Genomic DNA, 21,566 nt, shown 5'->3' with positions numbered 1-21,566 from the left:
GTTTCTTAACACATTCGCTCCCAAAAACTTATAAATACGTTATATCAACCAAAAAATATGTGTCCCAAAGACGTATTTATACGTTGTTTATGGGGGGGGGGGTTATGCTAAAGCATACAGAAGGCTTTGATGCAGCCTCTCAACTGCAAAGAAAGGTTGAAGAAATGTCAGTTATTACACAAATGGCCAACGGGTGGGAGCAGATCATAGGAAATGATCCAGGCCATGTTGAAAAAACCCTCAGTTACTCAGAATTCTAAATAGATTTGTGAATAATGATGAAACTTAGCCATATTCTAATGTTAATTGCTGCAAAACGGAAACCAATAGAAATATACATGAGACTCCAAGATCACAATAAGCATCAACTTCAAAATTGTTTTAAAATTCTAGCGCATAATTATTTTAATGAGTATATTTGCGGCCTGGTCTGTATGAATTAGGTTAATCAGGATGCAACTCTTGTGTGTATCTTCTATTGTCTGCTGAAGCTCAAATTCTAAAAAGACCCCAAAACAAAACCTCCCCCTGGAGGCTTCATTATAAAGGAAGCATTCACCCAAATACCGTACCAACAATATTTCCTCACTTTTCCCTGCGAGAGTTGAAATCAAGTGCTGATCCAAAATAACCAGTACATAGCATGGCACTGATTTGGAGTTTGACAAAATATTCATTGTAATGAGGTTTGCAACAGAAATGTCAATCAGCCCATTTTGAACCGGCGAGCTAATGAATTTCCTTGGTTGGTTGAATAAATCACAATGCACATTGAGTCTGGCCTCATGATGAGATGTCTCATTATACGCAAATGGCATTTCTGGATTTATAGTCACACGTGTCATATGTTTCAAATGACTGGAGCGAGCGTCAGCCAGGAGAACCTTTCAGCTCCATTACTGACACTCACTTTATTTCCCCCTCTAAAAGTGAATAGAGAATGCAGCTATTCATGTTGTCAGTTTTTTCTTATTACCTGAAAAAAAGATTTAAAAACTCAAAAAATGACTGGAAAATTTTTTTTTTTTGTGTGATTTTGTTATAACATTAAAAAAAATCACATCAACTTACATATTTTTTGTGTGTTTGTTTCAATAATCGTAAGTCTAGTAATTGCTAATTATATTACACGCCAATTGGGAGAAGTGAAGCCACCGGCGGCTATTTTACATTGCCACTCACCAAGGTAGCCTACCTTGAATACACTGATTTGTCGGTGGCCCATCAGCAAAAAATAAATAAAATTGCTACGAAATGTAAACCTAATGTTGCGAGTCACACGTCACGATATTACAATAATATAACTTAAATGGTGGATGCAAAGAAGGGACTTTTGCACTTGAGAGGCTCTCATTACTCCATACAGGGCTCCTCGTCTAAAACACATAAAATAGCAGAAGTTGTCAGTAACGGTGGCAACGTAAGATGGCTGCCCTCTGCCTTTTTTGGCTGATGGGGAGCCCATGTACCAATAGTGGTGCCACAATTTGAAAGTCACCTGCTATTTTGCTCATTAAAAATAATGTGTTTTGTGCTGGAATGAATTAATAGCATTGCCATTCATATCAATAGAAAAAGTTTATTCACAGTAAGAATAATTTCGGCACTAATGTATTGTTTTTTTTGTTTTGACAAAGAAAATTGACCAACTAATCTCTCAATACCAGAAGCCTTCATAATCTACTAAACAATTCAAATTCTTGATTTTATTCCGTAGCAACGGTAGCAGGTCTACCTGGGTGGGCCGCACGCGCGCGTCAGTGGCGCCTTGCTCATGACGTCACTCTTAAAGCGACAGGCGCACGCACCGCCGGCCGCTTTATAAGGTGTGACTGCCTCAACTTGTGAGGAAGAGGAGGGCGAGAGAGAGACACACACACCGAAACAGACAGCGAGAGAAAGGGGGAGCAGCCTGTGCGCTCTCCCCACCACCACCCCCACTTCCCCACGCTCCACACACTCGGATATAACGCACATGAACACACAAGGCGTGCGGTTCTCAGAGCACCGAAGTAGACGCGTCTGCTTGATCTTGAGGACGGACTAGCGAGCGGGACGAGGCGCAATGGACTCCTGGATAAAGTTCATCTTCATGGTCGCCACCTTCTGCTGTGGAGCGCGAGCGGAGTTTGACGGCAGGTACGTGAACGCTTTTGCATCTCGCACTTGTTTTGTTGGGCTTCTTTTTTTCTTTTTTTTTAATGTTCGGAAACACTCGTTTTGATGTTATACGACCGGTGTGAGGAGTCCGAACGAGTTGCGTTAGTGACTTGACGCACTTGAATGCGCCTTTTATGTATTTGGAATTTTCGATGTAAGTAGTGTTTTTTGCTCGTTTGTTTTTATTATTTTATTATTTTTTTTAATCATAACATGGACGGTGTTATGCTGGGGTGTGAGTGTTGGGGATTTAATTCTAAACTAATCGGAGAACTATTGCACCTGAACGTATCATTTGTGTCCACTTCGTTACATCCATTTGGATTTATTGATCGATTTCAGCAGAAATGCGTCCCCTACCACGTATCTGTATGGTACAACGCTGAATGCATTTACTTATTATACATTATATCGCATGCTTTTTAAACTTAAGGGCAAGTAGAAAGACTGCACAACTACCACGTGTCTCACCTGACATTGCAGTGTTGTTTGTTTTTATCATGTTGTTTTGCACTATTTTGGCTACTATGGACTTCTGAGGAAAGACAATAAAAATTGCACTTGAATATATCATTTTTATATGCTGAGTTCCATGCGTTTGTATTCATGGGCAAAGAGAGAATTGTATCTCACCTGACATTTGAATGTTAGGTTTTACCACAATAAGACCGTAGTTTTATATTGTATCATTCTGTAATTAATGCTATTTAGCCTATTTGAATCTAAATTGCGCAGTGATCACAGAAATATTTGCATATTTGTTCATTCAGTTGAATGCAATTGTTTCTATGGCAAAATAGAAAATGAATCACGGTAGACAACCACCTCCTCAGGGTTGAAGTGGTTTAATATAGCATGTACAATTGACCGTGCTTTTAAATTTTTTGTTTTAAACTATATGTGTGTGTGTGTGTGTGTGTGTGTGTGTGTGTGTGTGAGAGAGAGAATCTGAGCTATTTATTATAATTACCATCATGTAATTTTGGTGGCAGAACGGATGTTTTTATAAGAGAATTTTTGTATGCACCAGCATCTACATGTTGTTATTAATTAAAACAATAAGTGGAGTGGTTATAGAACAATATATAGTTATGCACTGAAGTTTCTCTTTTTTTTTTGCCCCAAAAACTTACATTCCACTGCTTTGTGGCTAACTTTTATTCTGTGCATAACAAATGCATCATACAAATTCCTGTTAAGGAACTCCACAATTGTCAACACTGAGCAGTGACAGCACAAGAGTAAACATCCAACCATGCATTTTTTTGGGGGGGGGGTACCGCTTCTCCTTATTCGGTTTCCGGGTGAGCTGGAGCCTTATGCTAGCTGTCGGGTGAGAGTCGGGATACACCCCGAACTGGTCGTCGGCCGATCTTAGGGCACAAACAAGCATTCACACTTGTGGACAATTTAGAGTTGAGTCTTCTTCAATAACCCGAATATGGATGTTTTTCCAAAGTGGAGAAGGAATCTGGGGTTTCCTGACCAGTGACTGACTGGTGGTGACCAGTCCAGGATTTTCTCCTAAATCTTGGAGATGCTTCAGCTCTCTGTGATAATGAAAGTGCAAGCACAGTATGAGAAATAAATGGATTCATGTTCTATAGCATTTGGTTGGCCTGGGCTGACCCTTTCTGTCTGCAATTGTTCAGATGATTTCATGATGGACACACCAAGGCCTGCGCGGATATTACATTCCGATGGTATGATATATGTGAGCAAATTTTTTGCGGTATCACAGAATTAAAATGACAGCTCTAAAATGACTTCTTTTTTTAAATACTTGAGTAAATAAAAATGTATTTATTTTTTCACATTCTTTTTTTTAATGAAATTTAAAATATTTGGTAAAGGAGAAACATGCACCATGTTAAGTTTAAATAAATAAATGCATTAAATGTTGACATTCTTCTTCTGTTTTAATATTTTTTGGTGTGTGACAGTGTCCTGTCAATGGTGAGCTATTTTTAGAACAGGTCTGTGAGTTACTCTTGTTGTCCTCGGGGCTAACTAGTACCCGCTGGCACCATTTTAAAAATATTATTATTACTATTTTGTTTTAGGAAAATGTACATTAGTCAACAGAGCAAAATGTAGGATGTACTTCTCTACTAAAAAGTATTGTAAAGTTTTAGGCGCAAAGGACGCTCTTGCATAAAAATTTCCATCGACTCATTGCACAAAACTGCAAATCAACATGAAGTGCAAGAACTCATTTTGCCAAGGATTTTACAAAAAATCAACTCTGATTTTAACTCATTCACTGCCATTGACGGCTATAGACGTCAAAAGTTAATTTGAACTATTTCTATTAGTTTCACATTTTTTCCCACTTATGTTAACAAGAGTATGAAAACCTAGAATTTTTTTATTGTACATTTAGAACAGATATATTCTAGTCATGGTACTACTGTTTACTGTATGTACTATGCAGTGCTATTTTTCTTATTAAAAATGCTACCAAAATGTTTGTTTGTTTTTTAGGGAGGCTGGAATGGATTAATGAGTGCTCTACCTTTTTATAGGGATTAATGACATATTTTATACACGTGTCAAGATTTTATTTCGATTTTTTTTTTTTCATACAAAAATGTCTGTGAATGCAAGGTGGCGTAGTGGCGAAGCAACAACAACAACAACCCGGTGCAGATGCCGTCGTTCATGTCCCGACACGAAGAGTCGTGGAAGACGCCTGCAAAGCATCCTAAAGAATGCGCGTGACCGAGATCGCCGTCTGCTTCTGTAAAGAAAAAAGAAAAAGAAAATTCTGCAGAAATGGATGATGATGATGTAGATGTATGTTTGTGAGACAAACGACCTATTTCATTTTCAAAATTCAAAGGTTATTAAACTTTTACTTGAACTCTTGCTAACCAAAACATAAGCACCTCTAATCTTTCAGTTTCTTTAAAAAATGGCAGATTCTTGCTGTTTTTTTGTTTTATTGTTAAACCAGTTGTCCATCAGACATTCACCCCCCCCCCCCCCCCCCCGCTCCTCACTCTTCATTCTGTCTCTACATGTGCACACACTTACAACCATCAAAGTTATTATATGGTGGGATTGGGGCAACTCTTGCTGAGGCCAAGATGCATCACATGAACACCCCCCCCCCCCCCAAAAAAAAAAAACAATCAGGAAAACTGACATGGGCAAGAACATTTCATAATGTTGTTTTCATGTTTATTGTTCTCATAGAAAGTTTACCAAAGCAGGCTTCTAGATGTGATTGGATTAAGCCAGTGAAGCAGCATGTGGCTCATTAGTTATTTCCGTAGGTTTGCAATAACGAAGCATCTGGTGTTGCGTGGTCTTAATCAGAAGACCTCGTTTGCTACATTCCGTGCGTCTTCTCTTTTTAGCCAGAAATGAAGTGTGTGTTTATTTTTTGTCGCAGTTGAGAAAGTAAATACAATACATCATGTTCAGCTTAAGACTTATTAAAAATGTAAATATTATGCGGAAGTGAGGGAACAGCATAGGACGCATTGTAATTAATGTCCGTCTGTCATATTATTCACGACACATCATCCATAATCACCATGGCGACCGGCGGCATAATAGCACTGTAATGATCATTCATGTACATGGCCGTATTGTACGTTATTGACGCGGAGGCTGACGGAGCGGTTTGCCTGCATCCTCATAATTTGCCCTTCTTTACGGCTCAGATCTGATATGAATTCATCGAGAGTACATCCCCACCTCCTGAGTGTGTGCGTGGGGTGGTTTGCGGAGCCATTTATTACCTGCTCTCCCTGGCTTATTGCCTTTTTGGAGAGCGCTCCTAACAGGCTTATCCTCATGGCCCTGGAGGGTCCTTCACGGCCCACATCATTTTGCTCAGGCGCACACACGTACGCAGAAAGAAAAAAAAAAGCGCTGCTTTCTATTCCACCCCAGGCAGCGGTGACAGCTGATTTCCTGTCTTGTAGTGTAGCCCAGCATCAACTCTGCAGCAATAAGGCGACCAAGTTGACTCCCGCCGGGTGATGGTGTTGTCTGTGTACGGCGGCTTTCCGGGGCGCAGAGTGATTATGCAAAAAGGAACCATTAGTGAGGCAGCGTGAGGCCCCCCCAAAAAAAGTCTTGACTCTCAAGCTGAATGAAAAGACTAAAAACAAGGGAGAATACAGTGAAATCTTAAAGAGCCAGCAACATGATTGTGCCCTCCTTTTTCACCCAATTGGAATCGTACAATGAAATGAAATGAAAAACAAGCCCCTATGGCACCTTATAACTAAAAAATAACCCAAATTGGGTCCAAATGGACTGACTCAAATTTTTGAGTTATTAAACTAATTCAATTAACAAAAAATAATAATCCACAAAGCAATCTATTTTTTTGGCTTGTTTTGTGTGATATTCATTTAACCCAATTTTTGGGGTTAAATGAATAATCCTACAAAATTTGGTAGAAAATGAACTGACCCAACTTTTTAAAACATTTAAACCAAAATGTCACGCCAAATTAAATAACCCACAAAACAACCCTATTTGTTTTTTGTTTTTGTTACTCATTTGACCTAACTTTTTACTTAAATTGAATAACCCATATGAATTGGGTCGAAAATGAACCGACCCAACTTTTTGAATTATTTAACCCAGAAAGTTGGGTAAAATTAAATTAATAACCCATAAAGCAACCCAATCTTTGGGGTATTTTGTGGGTTATTCATTTGACCCAACTTTATGGGTTATCGGAACAACCCAAAGAGTTGAATTGGTGCTTCTTCTTTTTTTTTTATCCCATTTGGGTTATTATTGACCCAACTTTTTTAGTGTGTAGTTAATCCTTTTTTAGATACTCATGAGATTGGAGGGGGCATTGGAGGATTGTTTTGTCATTAAAGGTGTCGTACCATCAAAACCCCGCCGCAGTCACTTTTCATCCTACAGTTTTTTTGTTTTTTGTTCTCGAGCGACATGATTGGCAGGAGGGCATACTTAGGGGGCTCTCATTAGCATTTCATCATGTCGCCATGAAGGCACTAACAGGCCTTCCGAATGCTGAGTGACAGTCGCACTTTGCTGCGAGGCACAAACAAAGCGGCTTTTGTCTTCCGGAGCTATATAAAGACGATCTGGTGGTGGATTAGCGTTAGCCCGCCAAGTGCTGTATGCTTTTGCATCATGCGGTGGAACCTCAAAAATCAAAAAGATGCCTCTTGAAGTCAGACATCATCGTGTCCTGCTATACTGCATCACAGTGAGCAAGTTAGCTTTTTCTGTGGCTTGACATCACTGACAAAAAATGTTTGCCTGCACGTGGCTCTGTTCTGGCTACTCTGTAAAATATGGCTAAAGTGGGTAATAATCATAAAAGAAAGAATAGAATGTCAGCTGAAAAGAGGCAGTCTTGCGATCTCTTTACAACTATTTACGACACCACTCGATTTATCCTCCTCAGCTTCAGGTGGGGAAGTGCAATTAATCAAAAGTCAATTACAATTTAAATTATTACACTCCAAAATTACAAAATTGGCATAATCGTAAACAAAAATAAAAGATTGTTAATACTAATTTTGAGTTGTTTAAATGTATATATTTGCACCTTTAAATTTTAAAATAACCATTTTAATAAATCTTGCATAATTCTAGTGTTATTTATCTTAATATTTACATTTAAACATTTTCTTGTTTTGTACCCCCCCAAAAAAAAAAACGATTGTCCTTATTGTGATTTCAATTATTACCAAATAATCGTGATTAATATTTTCTTCATAATCGAGCAGCCCTAGCTTCAGGTTCCGCTGGATTAATTAGGATTTATCTTGACTAAAAACTAAACTATCTGGCAGTGCAATCCTAAACCCAACATGTTTTTGTCATTGTTTATCAGGTGGGCCAGTACCTTTTTAAGGCATCGTGTACTCGTCGACAAACAAATTACGGCTCAGCTTCAGAAAATAAGTGAGCCGTGATTGGTCGTTACCTGAGCCCTGAGCAAGTGTGATTTCATCTTCAGTCGACAGTAAATGGCAAAATGGCCGCTACCTCAGATGGATAAAAATTGAACATATTATTGTAAAGACAATTTTAGGGTTGACTTCCCCTTTACGGCAAAAAAAAAAACTGACATTAAGTCCTCCTTGGCAGTAGTTGGCGCTATACTGAGAAAGAAAGATGTTCGTTCACATTTTTTTGTTATTTTATACGTCAAAAGTCCTAGAGGTATCGGTCTGGAAAACAAGTGGCATCGCTTGATATACAAATAATGGTAATGTTTTCTCTTAAACACAATCTTTTTTTTTTTCTCCATACTTTACATGTAAACTGACTTTCTCTGCTTCAATAACACCCAAACCCAAAGTACCGTGAGCATCTGCCTAATGGAATAAAAGCATGGACAACCCACGCCCGCCCTATTCCGACATCTTAATTTGCGGCAAGCTCATCATGTGGCCTGGTTTTACAGGTGGCCGCGGCAGATGGCGTCGTCCAACGGGCTGTGCCGTTACGGCGCCAGAGTGGACTGCTGCTGGGGATGGACGCGCCGATCTTGGGGTCACTGCCAGCGTGAGTGCCGGGATCATGCCTGCTGATGACATTGTTGGAGGAGGAGGAGGGGGAGGGGGGGCTGGTGAGGTGTCAAGCTGGGTGGTTAAAAAAAATAAAACAAAAAGGTGCTGAGGATGAAACATGAGGTGGCTTTAGCGTTATTACTGTAGATAAAGGGCTTGTAGAAGCATGCAAATGCGCAGTGGTGGGGTTTGTTTTTTTTTATGGAAAAAGTGCCGCTTTTCGACTGTTGGCTGTGGCTAGAGGTGGCAAAAAATATTCACACTTTTTGCAGATACAAGACACAAGAGTTGGGAAACTACGGAAGCGTAATCCATTCACTTGAGGAAAAAAAACCTCCTGTTTTTCTGACTAATTTTTGGGGGGAGCTTTGGTTGTTTTTTTTGTATTTTTTTTCTTTCTGTTCTTAATATTTTTTTTCTCTTTTACTGCATGCTTTTTCTGTCATAAAAACATAATGAAAAACAGGGGTGAATTACTCAGAAAAACTGAAAAAAAAAGTATTCCGTAAAACAAACCAAAACCCCAAAAATATTTATTTATTTATTATTATTATTTTACCTCTGAACTCCAAGTATGCATACTTGCTAATGACGGATACTTTCCCACATGCAATACGCTTCCGTAGAAACTTAACTGTTAGTTTACTAAAATCACGCCGACCGATTGACATGTTTCTATATACTTACCTCAACTGAGCCACTAAGTGTCCGCCATTTGCAAGTCTGCAACATGTCACTTGGGGTTCAAAAGGGGAAAAAAAAAATCCTCGTTTTTTTTTTATTCCTCTGTTTTTCTGAATATTTATTTTTCCTGTTTTTCGGAGTAATTTGTCCTCTTGTTTTTCTGAATATTTTTTTCCTCTGTTTTTCTGGCAGAAAAAAATACAGAAAAATATCAGGAAAAAAGCTCTTCAAGTGATTACAATACACTTCTGTATACAAAGAGCAGGACAGGATTCAGAAAGCCTGGAAGAAAACACTTGATGGAGAAACCTTGACTGAGTAACCTCAATTGAGAGAGCAGGGCTGGATGCATGGAAGCATCCTTGAACACATGGGAGAACAGCTTGCTTGGAAGAGTAGTAATAGGAAACCTCCACGTACTGACAAAAGTGCCATTCCGTAACTTTCGCTTGGGCAATGCACAATTGTCTGACAGAATAAAGGCCTATATGACCCAAAAAATGTCAAATGCGGAACCTAAATTGCCAATTACTGGACCATAGCAACTGCATAGCAACTGACAACTTGATCATCATCATCATCACAAGGGAGCAAATACAGGAGCATTCCAACACAATGGCTTCATAACCCAACCCAAAACACCGATGTAAAAAAAAATGACTGGCAGAAGTGCATTCAATTTTTGTACTTGCTGTAATGCTAACATGCTCATGAACGCTGTGTACTGTGCTGCCGCTTCGCTTGGATGGTGCTCTGCTCAACCCGTAAGCCTTTTCTACCACAGGAAATGAATGGTTTCCTAGTTGGCTAGCTAACTAATTCACTTAGCTTAGCATAGATGGACTTAACTGTCTAAAAGTGGTGGAAAAATGCTCACTTCCTGTGGTGGGAAAAGGCTTAAAGGGTTCATAGCGTTGCATGTTTGTTGTTGTTTTATTCCAGCCCATTATTTGTGTTTTTGTTGAGTTTAATTTTTGTATACATGGGGAAAATGTCACACACTGCTGTTTGTAGTCAGAGCTGGGCTCCTTGATGAATTTATGGCGGCGGGCCATCCTCTGGCTCCAAGCGTCCTTCCGGCGAACTCATCCTGGCCCCAGCCGTGTTTTAACATTCTTTGGTCTTTTCTTTCCATCCAGATTAATTTAAGGTCCTTCCAAGACAAATCTGCCTTTTTAATCCTCACCCTGAACCCAAAACAAAGCATGATAATGTCCCCCTTTCTTCACATTTGGCAGAGAACAGCTCTTTCTCGTGAGAATTTAGTTGGAAAGCGCTCTAAAATAAACAAACATGGTATTAGTTTGTGCGTTGTTGTTGGTATTGTCTACTCATTTCTCATGAGAACGTGTTGCTAAAAAGCACGCTACTTATTAATAATCCTTACATCTACCCTATGAAATAGATGTACTTTATGTTATCATTGAAGAAATAACAACGCAATCATCAAGATGACTAGCCAAACAGTAGTGTGTGTGTGTGTGTGACCCTCCATGCTGTTCCGGAGTCGCATGTGTTCCTTATCGAGCTCATCCAACAACAGAGTTCATTGAAAGGTGACAGTCGTTGAATTAAATGAGGGTAACTTCCACGTTACTCCACTGGCTGTCGTCTGCAAAAATTTTATTGCATAGTAGCTTAGGAAACTTTAAACAAAAGCTTGATGAAAAAAAAAGTTTAATTTTACTGGAGGATGACTAGTCCACATTCCAAATGCTGTTAATAGTTCTGATCACGTGACTATTAAAATAAAATATGCACTTTTGTTTTGTTTTTTTTCAAAAAAATGGAATCCATAGTTTTGAGGTCCATGCTAAAATAAACTAAAAGATGATCAAATTAGTTATTTTTTAAAAAAAAATTTATAACTGTCAAAACATTGGAGTAAAAAGTTTACAACAGGCACAAAAAAAACAGCTTTATTTACATTTCCCAAAAAGTTTAATTCAGCGAACCAACGTGCTAAAACTAAAATGATTAGTCAGTGTGGCTATGGCCTGACATCCATTTACTTCAGAAATGTATTTGTATTCTTTAGAACTCCACAAAAGAGGGAAAAAAAGGAGAGTAATCACGGCGGTGTGAAGATGACAAGCTGCTTTCAGGTGCTGCCGACCTCCACCTCTGATGGGAGGGATTAGATGAGCTACTCGGTTCATGCAACTCATCTGCCAGGATAAAATGGATCACCTTTTTTAATGATTATTTCTATGAACTGAAAAGAATGGTGGAGAGAAGATTGAAAGCACAAAAGAAGTGGCGAGAACGAATCCCGAGGTGTGAGATTTAGAGGTTTAACGCACCGGAGACTGAGGAAGACGAGCTGCCGAAATTCTTTGGCAGACTTGATCTCCGTGTTTAATGTTCAGACGCTCCGGAAGCTGCGCTTGGAGCTTCTTATTCTAACCAGCTGCTGTCGGGATCATTTGACCGCAGCGGAACTCTTTGAATGAGATTTTAGATCTAGTGATTAACACAACGGAAGCTCCAAGGCCCAACTTAATCGACGACTTCTGATTTGTTGGGATTCGGAGACAATTTTCCTTGTCAGAAATAACGGAAATGTTCTCCGTGTTTGCGAGGGTTTTCTCCTGCTAGCCCGAGTTTCTCCCACATCCCAAGAACCTGCATGTTAGGTGAATTAAAAACTCTCGCCAAGTGATGAGCTGGCGACAGTCCAGGTTTCCCCGCCTCTCGTCCAAAGTCAGCTGTGATTGGCTGTAGCTCAGCCACGACACTAATGAGGACAAGTTCTCCAAGTCAACACCTCAATATTACTGTGCGGTCACTTGGACACAAATGAAACATCATATGTGAGAATAGCAGAGTGGGCAGTAGATCATGCACATCATCAATCATTTGTTTTTTTTCCCTGAATGTATTTGTTATGGCGTATTGTAGATTGTTTTTAACTAGGGGTGTCAGGCGATAAAAACATTTTTAATTGTAATTAATCGCAAATTTTATATCTGTTTAAACAAAATGTATAATGAAATGTTTTTTTCAAAATGTTCATGCTCTGAACATAAAAGTGGGGGAATTTTTGTTTTTATTAATAGAAATATGGCTGCATCTTTTAGTCATTGATCAGTAATTTCATAATACATAAAAATGAGTTAAAATTAAAAGGATGGACTGTAAAAAAAAAAAAAAAAAAAAACTAGTGTGGTATTGATTTGTTGTTCATTTTTCTGCCACTAGATGGCATATTTGCATTTGTAAGACGTTTGTGACAGCTCAGAGTATTTTTCTTTTCATATTAAGAGCTATCTAATCTTTAACAGGTAGTAACTTGTGAAATTATGCACATTTTTAAACTTGACCTCAGTCTCCACAAATAATTGCATTATTATTATTAAATGTATTACTGCTCAATTTTAACGTGGATGTGTCTGCCGTGTTGCGACTGGAATTCCTCCGATACAGGCTTTCCAAGTAAGGGGCGGTCAATAATCACGCGTTAAAAAAAATAGTGGCATTAAAGGAACTTCAAATGAACTCAAACTTAACACACTAATTTTGACATTTTAACATTTAAGAACATTCCTCAAACCTGCCGGCGATTTGCACATTACAATGTTTGACTGTATATTTCTTCGGAAAATGTTGGCCAAATCGTACATCTTCTGCGTCATTCCACAATAGTCACATTATTTGCAATAATTCAAACCACATGGCACCCCTTTTTTTTATACCGCTGGTCATGTGATCCCTTTGTTGTTGTAGCAAAAAATCAATTATGGGTCATTCGAACCACGTCCCATCCATTAATGTCACCGCATTATTGTGGTTGCTGCAAAAGAACACGAGCAAGTCCAATATCAATACAGCGATGAATAATATTGACCCGTCTCGTTGCGGTGTAGAATGAGATTAATTGTCGTCCCAGACAGTCCACGTATTGGCTTCCCGGTGGGCTTCAAAGCCACTGAGACCAGGATTTTGTTTGACTGGCTTTGTTTTGGACAAACGCAAAGATTATATTTCCACTCGGTCACTTGAGCTTTAAAAGCAGCAAAAAAAAGCTGGTAAAGCGGATACCATTTCCGTTTCATTTTGTCGTGATGATATGTGGGTGGCCTTCTTATCGCTTCATTTTTCTCGGGTTCCACTTTAAAGTGTGTCTGCTGCTTGAGTTGATACACAGAACAAATGAGCATAGCCAGATTAGTGGTAGAATAAAGCAGCATTTTTAGTTTCACTTTTGCGACCCTTTGAATTTGTCAAATAAAGAGCGATGGTAGAAAGATCCCTGGCAATGGACAGTTCAAAACGAATATCATGTACTAAAATGATGATTTATCAAAAGAGAAAATATTTCAAGGTGGATTGCCAAGTCTCAAGAGGGGTTATGAAACAAACCCCAAACATAAAACATCTGCAACAGCAATAATAAACTGGTAGGCAAAAAACAAAAAGGGCAAATTTACTTAATAATGATGAAGCTGCAAGCGGTAAAGAAAACGGGCCTTCGCACCACCTTTTTCTTGGCCAATCCTCGAAATGGTGATCAAACTAATTAACGCCATGTTGAAGGCATGTACCGTCATCCATCTTTTTCGGATACCTGCTTCCGATTTGGATTCATTTAGACAAATTTCCCAGTGCAAGTTTTTCAGAGTACGAGTCCTGGAATTCGGTCAAAATGGCCGCTTTAAACTTATATGACTGATTTACTATTCAATTTCTTGCATAGGTCCAAGACACTTTTTCGTGTACCCACTTATGTCAATGTCTACCTAATTTCAGTTTAATCAATAAAACTGGTGTCAAAGGATAATTTGTTTACAAGGACAGAACGAGTTTGGGTAGGAGGCCTGGTTTGGACCCCCAAGAATTCATACAATTAAAAAAAAAAGGTAAATAACTCATTTTTCCAGAATATTTAGGCCCCTCAAAGGCGAATAAATATTCATCAATAACAATTTCAAGAAGGACACTGCACGGTGAGGGCACTAACAAATTGTTCTTGCTATGTAAAGTTGAACAAAGTTACCTCAAGACACAATTCATTTAATTAGAAAGTGTGAATTTGCCCGTCCCATTTGCATTCATGCTATTGGCGCTGCTAACAAACTAACACATGTGACTCCAGAACTTTAAGGCAATTTTTTTTTATTTGGGGGGGGGGGGGGAGTCACATTTCCACTGAAGTGCCGTAGATCAGTTCACAAAGTTTCAAACGCTAAACCGACAATTCTGTCGACTTATCATTGGACTATAGCTTGTCAAGCATTATCCTGTTCCATTGCAATTGGTACTAATAATGGGTGATTATTTGATTTGATTTGAAATTTGGTTTCAAAACGAAGGGCTCCACTTGGCTACAACCAGGAGACGACATTTACGTTCAACTAATTAGCTTTCTAAAGCCGGCCCACGCTATGGCATTATTTGTGACCATAGTTCAAGAAAATTTCGTCAAATGCCCATGCCTAGTTGGCAGCTTAAAGAGAGTGTTTTGAATAGTATGACACGGATCATTTATAAGTGAACTGAACAGTTTGGTGGAACTGTGGCTTTAAAAGAGTCACTAAACCCTCTCACATCACGTTCAATGCCTGCAATTGTGTTCTTGTCTGTCTGGCTGTTTGTTTTGCAGCTCCCTTCGACTTAACTCACAGGCTAGTCGGGATAAGATGCCGGCCCCAAGGTTAGCTCCACATATTGCTTGGTCCTATGATCGCTGAGAGAAGTGTGGTGGTGGTGGTGGTGGTGGGGGGAGGGGGGCAGGGGGGCAGATCCTCTGAATCTTTATTTATAGCTCCAAAGTCACCCCGATCACCTCGCCACTTCAACTCCTATTGGAGCGGAAGTCCTGAAGAGTCCTGGATGGCTTGACACTGAATGGTTGTGGTCATGCAGTACCAATGATCTGCAATACGTTCAGACTTTCAAATTTAGTGACAGTTGAGGTACACTGTCTTGCTCAAATATTTTTGTATATCCTGTGTTAAAAACCGTAGTTTTAATTTGTCATGCCCGTGGACGGTTGACATTATTATTTATCGCTGGTATTTGCCATCCGTCCATTTTCTGGAGCCTAGCCCAGCTGACTTTAGACGACCATCACCCTGGACCTGTGCCAACCGTTCGCAGGACACTCATAGACAAACATTCACATTTACACTTACGTACGGTTGACCGTAAAGTCTTCAAATAGCCTAAAGAGCATGCATCGTTTTGGAGACTCCACACTGTAATGCTGGAGCAGAGTTTCGAACCCTGAACTTCAAAACTGCGAAGCAGGAATGCTAACCATGACCGGACCGTGCTGCGCTGTTATTTACTGTCATCTCGAAATGGAAATAGAAGGAACGATCATCTTCAAAACCAAAAATAGCCCCTGTTCATCCGGTATCGATCGCACGGGTCACTTAACCTAATCAGGATGTTACCATAGTTAGTTGTACAAATAATGTCCAAACATTCCTCCCCGCTTCCCCCAGCACAGTGAAAGTGTGTCACCACTTGGATGTTAGCGTTAATGGAAGGTTGGTCATACCAGCTATGTTTAGCCTTCCAGCTGCTGAATACTTTTTTTTTTTTTTTTTTTGTCCCCGCCATGCTTGATCGACGCTGACGGCCTCCCTGATCCCTCCGCCAGCTCCGAAACATATAAATACTCTTGGAGGCCCTGCTGATGGCCGCCTCTGATCTGGCTTAGCATTCCTCTCCATCGAGCTAACTTGGCAGCAGAAGTTCTTTTTGTTTGACTTGCTAACGAAGCGCTTGGTTCCAGGCAGCTTTCCAACAGCACCCTGATGTTTCATTGGACTTTTCGATCACATTAACTATTCAACAGTCTTTGTGTTTGAGCAAAATCATGGCAAAAATGAATTAGTGGAGCTTTGGGAGGCCACACCCCTAAAATGCATATTTGTGTTTGTGTCCACCCTCACACACTACATACTGCACACGGATCTGCACACTAATTGGCAACTGTAATTCAGCTGCTTAGTAATAAAGTGCCGCATCCTCGAGCGAAAATACAAGCCCTGCTTTTAGTGTTTGCTCACTTGCTTTCGTAGCTTCTCCCCTAGCAGTCATGGACAAGACAAGAGCGCCACAAAACCAGTGAGACTATAAAGACAGTGTAAAGTGTACTTTAATGAAGAACATTCAAATAATTTATTGAATGAATGTATTAAATTATGAAATGCATTATTGTTCATATTCAAATGTAAAAAAAAAAGTTCAAATGCCTCCAATAAATGACAATTATTGACGCCTAAAACAAAAAAAATTATCACCTAAGTTATTTTTTTCAGATTTATCAGGAAACACAAAAAATGTAACCATTCGTATCATGAGAAGAAAATGTTGTCAAAAAAAATTTGGGGCAAAAAAATGACTTAGGCAATTATTTTAAGAGGTTTTTATGCAAATTCTGGATAAAACTAGCTTGTCGAATCTGTCAAATTTGTTTGTCACTGACGTGGCGCTAGCAATCTTGGCCAGCTATGCTAACGAGGCTAGCTTCAAGGTACAACATTTGGATCGAAGCTATGAATTTTGTGCCTGAAATATATACTATAAACACAGAGTTTGTACTGAAGCATTTTTTTAAGTAATTGATATTAGCCAAGCATACACAGTACACTCAGTTCTAATTAAACCTTCTGAGTTGATTGTCTTTTGAAACATAGCAGAGTAAACATCAGGAATCAAAGGCTTAGCTTGCTGAAAAAAAATACAATTGACAATAAATTTAACTGCCGTTACAATCAATTAATTGATCTTTAAGAAACAGAAGTTCAGAACATTTCATTCTCCACTCCAATCGAAAAAAAAAATGCTTTAAAAAGAAATTCATTGATTGATTGTTTAACCCCAAATGAACCCTGTGAAATTCCTCATTCATTCTTTTCACAATGGTAAAACATCGACACACTGAAACTGTGAAAGAGTCCACATTAAAGCACTTCACTTATGCTGGATTGTCTCTTGTTTTGATGGCAGATGGCGTAATAAATTTAAGTGGTATGTTCCTAAGCTGTAAAACTGTCAATAGAATTAAGCATTGTGCCCCTAAAGGCCCATCAAACCACCATAAACTAGCTTATAGGATTAAGTCGTGTCCTCCATAATTGCGCCATACTGCTATTTTACTGCTATTAAGTGTCACGTTTTTAAAAGCCTGCGTGATGAAGCGGCGGAATAAAACTCTTCTCCTCTTGAATTCCCACTCAGCACTTTGCCAGTCGGGCTGCAAGCACGGAGACTGCGTGGGGCCCAACAAGTGCAAATGTCACGCGGGATTCACGGGAAAAACCTGCAATCAAGGTGAGTGGGCTGAACCCTTCATCATACAGCGCTCACTACAACTGAAAGATGCAATCTGGATGTGTTTTTTTTTGTGTTGCCATATGTAGCCTTGTTCTGTAGTGAAACCAATTCATTTTGTGTTTGATGCAAATATTTGGATTTGATTAAAAAATGCAATTAGAGATCAACATTTCAGTTTGTATTTCAAGGTAATTCCATTTGGACCTGACACAACTTAAATGTCACCAAATGTTTTCATTCTTTAAACTTAAAGCCAACAGAGCATTCATTTTACCTGCAAAATATACTGAAGACAATAACCAAGAATAATTTCAATTTCTAAATTCAAACTCAATAGAGCATGATTATAGCTATAGAAGACTGAAGGGAGTAACCCTCAAAACAAATTCATTTTCCAGACTAAAACTCAATAGAGGATGCATTTTACCAGCAAAAGAGCAGAACAATTTCACTCTTCAGACTTAAACTCTACAAAGCATACATTTGAACTTTTCTTAAGAGGCTAGACTTAAGGGAGTGACCCCAAACCAAATTCCTGACTTAAACCCTGTAGAACATGCACTTCATCAGCTAAAGAGGAAACTCAATGCAGTGAAACAATAACAATCTCCAAACTTGCACCCTCGAGAGCATGCTTTATTGCTGGCTTTGACTTTGTTCAAAGCAGATCGGGAGGATAACTTCTGAAGATAACCATTTAAAGCCAGACATTCAGCAACCGAGTCATTGCTGACTTTGAACAGAATTGAGGAAAACTGGCTAAATTAGTCCCGATGATTGGTTTGTGTGAATTCTGTCATCGTGGGTGTCAAAGTCCGCAGCCTGTCAGTGTGCTGGCATTTGGTCACTGAACGGAACAGTCTTTGTTTTCATCACAAGAGTGCGGCTAGAAAGAGTTGGTTGGGCTCAAATAAGAAGGAGCGATCACCGCGAGTGTTTCCTGTTTCCCACCAAGATAAGATCTTAATCACTGAGCCCACATCTCAACCTTTTGTGCACCTATTCGTGTGGGCTGTCCTCACTGACGGGTTTGAAGAAATCTGCTTCACGGAGGAATTTACACTCTCAGTCGGGAAAAGGGATCATGTGTAATTAAAAGTGAGGTTGACTCGAGCAGGAGAGAAATTGAGATCCTTTCCGGAATGTTCCCTACGAGTCATCATGAGTGTCGGGCTCCCGCCTAAACATCCAGATTGCCCGTCCTAACCTAACCAAAGGGCTCTCACTCCAAACTATCCGTCCATCTTTTATACCACTTATCCTCATTAGGATCGCAAGTGAGCTGGCCAGTCAGCTGACTTCAGGTGAAATGTGGGGTACACCCTGGAGTACCCACACAGTAAAAATTTGACTCTAAAAGAGAGTCTGTTTGGTCCCACTCTTTACAGAGTAAAATTTGCGCTTAAAAGAGAATTGAATATATTTATAAGTATTTACTTAAGTACTTAAGTATTTTAGTGTGTATGAGAGAATTTGCCTATCCCATTTAACAAAAACTATTAAAGAAAAAAACTAAAATAAGTAAAAATAAATAAAAAACCTAAAGAGAGTCCATTTAGTAAATTTACACTTGTAAGAGAGTAAAATATTCAGAGTAAATTTTACTCAAGTATTTACAAGTATTTTTAGTGTGTATGAGAGAATTTGCCTATCCCACGGAAAAAAAACTATTAAAGATTTTTCACTCAAAAATTCCAAGTACATTTTGCAAGGAGAGTAAACAAACAAAAAATTGTATGCAAGAGTTGAGGAACGAACTCACAACCTTCAGCTTGGGAGACTCTACCACCTGAGCTATGCCCCTCCTACTGTTTACTTACATCCAAAAGGAGACCAAAAACATTGAAATTGATGAAGATCCCAGCTGACACGAGTGATACACAATCACACAGTAGGAACTTTTTTTTTTTTTTTTACTCTCTTCCAAGTGTAAATTACTCTGTTTAGAGTGGAACCAAATAGACTCTGTTTAGAGTAAAATTGACTCTATAGAATTTACTGTGCAGAGAAAATGAAAGCCCTCAAGCCCCATTTTGCCCCAATAGGGCAACTTACTAGCAGACTGCCTATCAAGACATCATTTGATAGTAGACTTACTAGCCCTGCAAAACCAAAGCACTACTAAAATTAATGTTACTCAATTCTAAAAAAAAAAAAATTTAAAAGAAGAAAAAAAAAGCAGTTACCCTGCTTTACATTTAAACTCTTCATATGCAAACTTCACATAGGAGAGATGGATTCCAAAGCTCTACCTCAGAACTGTCAGGTGACTCCAGATCATTGTAACTCGCTGAACTCGCGCATCATTCTTTCAGCTTTCAACCCAATTTCTTTTCAGCATTTTCGTTTCTGGCGACAACCTCGGGTGTTTTGAGTCAGAGTACGCTATGGAAGCAGAGTGAATTATTCACGAGGCATAGATTAAACTTGCTCATTTAAATGCATGCCTTCATTAAACATTGATTTGGGGTTTACGATTGATGTGCGTTGCAGCCTGCGCGCCCCTTATCAAGCCGAGCGCCATAAGTCGCCGGCCAGCCGGCGCGTGCCAATAAAGGTCAAAGCGACGCTCCCTGCTGCCCCACTTAAAGTGTTTAAATCACATGATGAACTGGGAAATGAAACCGTAGCTAAGAGCCTTGATCAGTAAATGCAAATGAAACATGTCTGCGGTGCACCTGCATTAGGCAATGGACACGCATTCCTGTGCTTTAAGTGGGAGGCGAAGACAGACACATGACCCTGCAGGCGCTCAGACCAACAGCACTGTTAAGCACTCAACAGATGCAACACACGAAAGGTTGAGCACTTTACGCATGCCAAATTGATGAGATTTTCTGCAAAAAGTCATGTATTTCAGTATTAATAACTAAATTAGCAATCCATGCTAGCTAAATTAGCAATCATTTTTATTTTACCTTTCATTGTTAGATGTTACATAATTTTTATGTGCCCAAACACTACCATTGCCTTTTGTTGTTGTTTTGTCCTGATTTTCTTATTTTTATTGATATATATATATATATAATTTTATAATTTTTGTGATCACGGCTAACCAACTTTTTTTTAAATTTACTGATAGATCACCGCTTTCTAATTATTGAAAACATTATTTTATTATTGCATTGGGTAGATTTTTTAAATTTATTTTGCTGCCCATTATTATTATGTTGTATTGTACGCAATAGTATTTTTTTTCCAATTAAATATTTTTTATATATTTATTATATTATATTTATAGTATAATTATATTATATTATTTTTTATATATATTATATAATGTTTTTTTCTTGTAGTATGTCCTGGGCCCTGAACTGCTTGCCATTGTTTTGCATGATGTCCAGCATGAAAAAAACTATTGACCATTGAGAAATAATAATATATAATATAGATATATAATAATAAAACAAAATTTGCTGAAGAGCATTTAAAAAAAAAGGTTTAAAAGATAAAATTATATTACACTGAGCATAATGAGTTTATGCTTCCAAGTGAACAGTGCTATCAAAATAAAATTGACATTTATACTGATATGACTGCTATTAGAATTATTACTTGGGAAAAATATTTAACCTAAGACTTTTTTTTTTTAAAGTATTCAGCCCCACTTTCGAGGCTCTTATTATGCATGGCGAAATGCCTTTTTACCACTAGCCCCATCTTAGTATTTATACGACTTCCTTTGCTATTTCTGTGCACACCGTGTAAATGGGATTGCATATAAATGAATCGTTAAACAAACGGCTGTCAAGATCCTCCTCCAGATGCCTGCAAGCGTTTGGGGACTTTAATCACGCTGCGCAAATAAACTCATCACCGCGATAATCTGTCCCGACAATTTGGCGGCACCGACCGGTGGCAGAAGCGAACCTTCTAATTAGATGATTATTGCGTGTAGGTGACTTTAAT

General features: G+C 38.8%; 1 protein-coding gene across 6 annotated transcripts in view; it reads left to right on the top strand.

Annotated features, from left to right (window-relative positions):
* Positions 1–1,847: 1,847 nt before the first annotated feature.
* npnta (nephronectin a) overlaps positions 1,848–21,566 on the top strand; it is a 46,227-nt gene continuing 26,508 nt past the window's right edge. For 2 of the 6 annotated variants that reach the window (XM_086083202.1, XM_086083201.1), the window contains exons 1-4: positions 1,848–2,139; positions 8,579–8,679; positions 14,971–15,021; positions 17,562–17,654. In XM_086083202.1, coding sequence (XP_085939328.1) covers positions 2,066–2,139; positions 8,579–8,679; positions 14,971–15,021; positions 17,562–17,654 — 319 coding nt within the window. In that variant the 5' untranslated portion in view covers positions 1,848–2,065. The remainder of the gene's footprint in view (positions 2,140–8,578; positions 8,680–14,970; positions 15,022–17,561; positions 17,655–21,566) is intronic. The other 4 variants (XM_086083204.1, XM_086083203.1, XM_086083205.1 and 1 more) reach the window with 3 other exon arrangements.

Source organism: Leptonotus elevatus, chromosome 8, assembly GCF_054856555.1.
Source record: "Leptonotus elevatus isolate MCC_2025b chromosome 8, RoL_Lele_1.0, whole genome shotgun sequence".
Taxonomy (NCBI): domain Eukaryota; kingdom Metazoa; phylum Chordata; class Actinopteri; order Syngnathiformes; family Syngnathidae; genus Leptonotus; species Leptonotus elevatus.
Note: the sequence above shows the minus strand (reverse complement) of the source record. Positions and strands in the feature narration are given on the sequence as shown.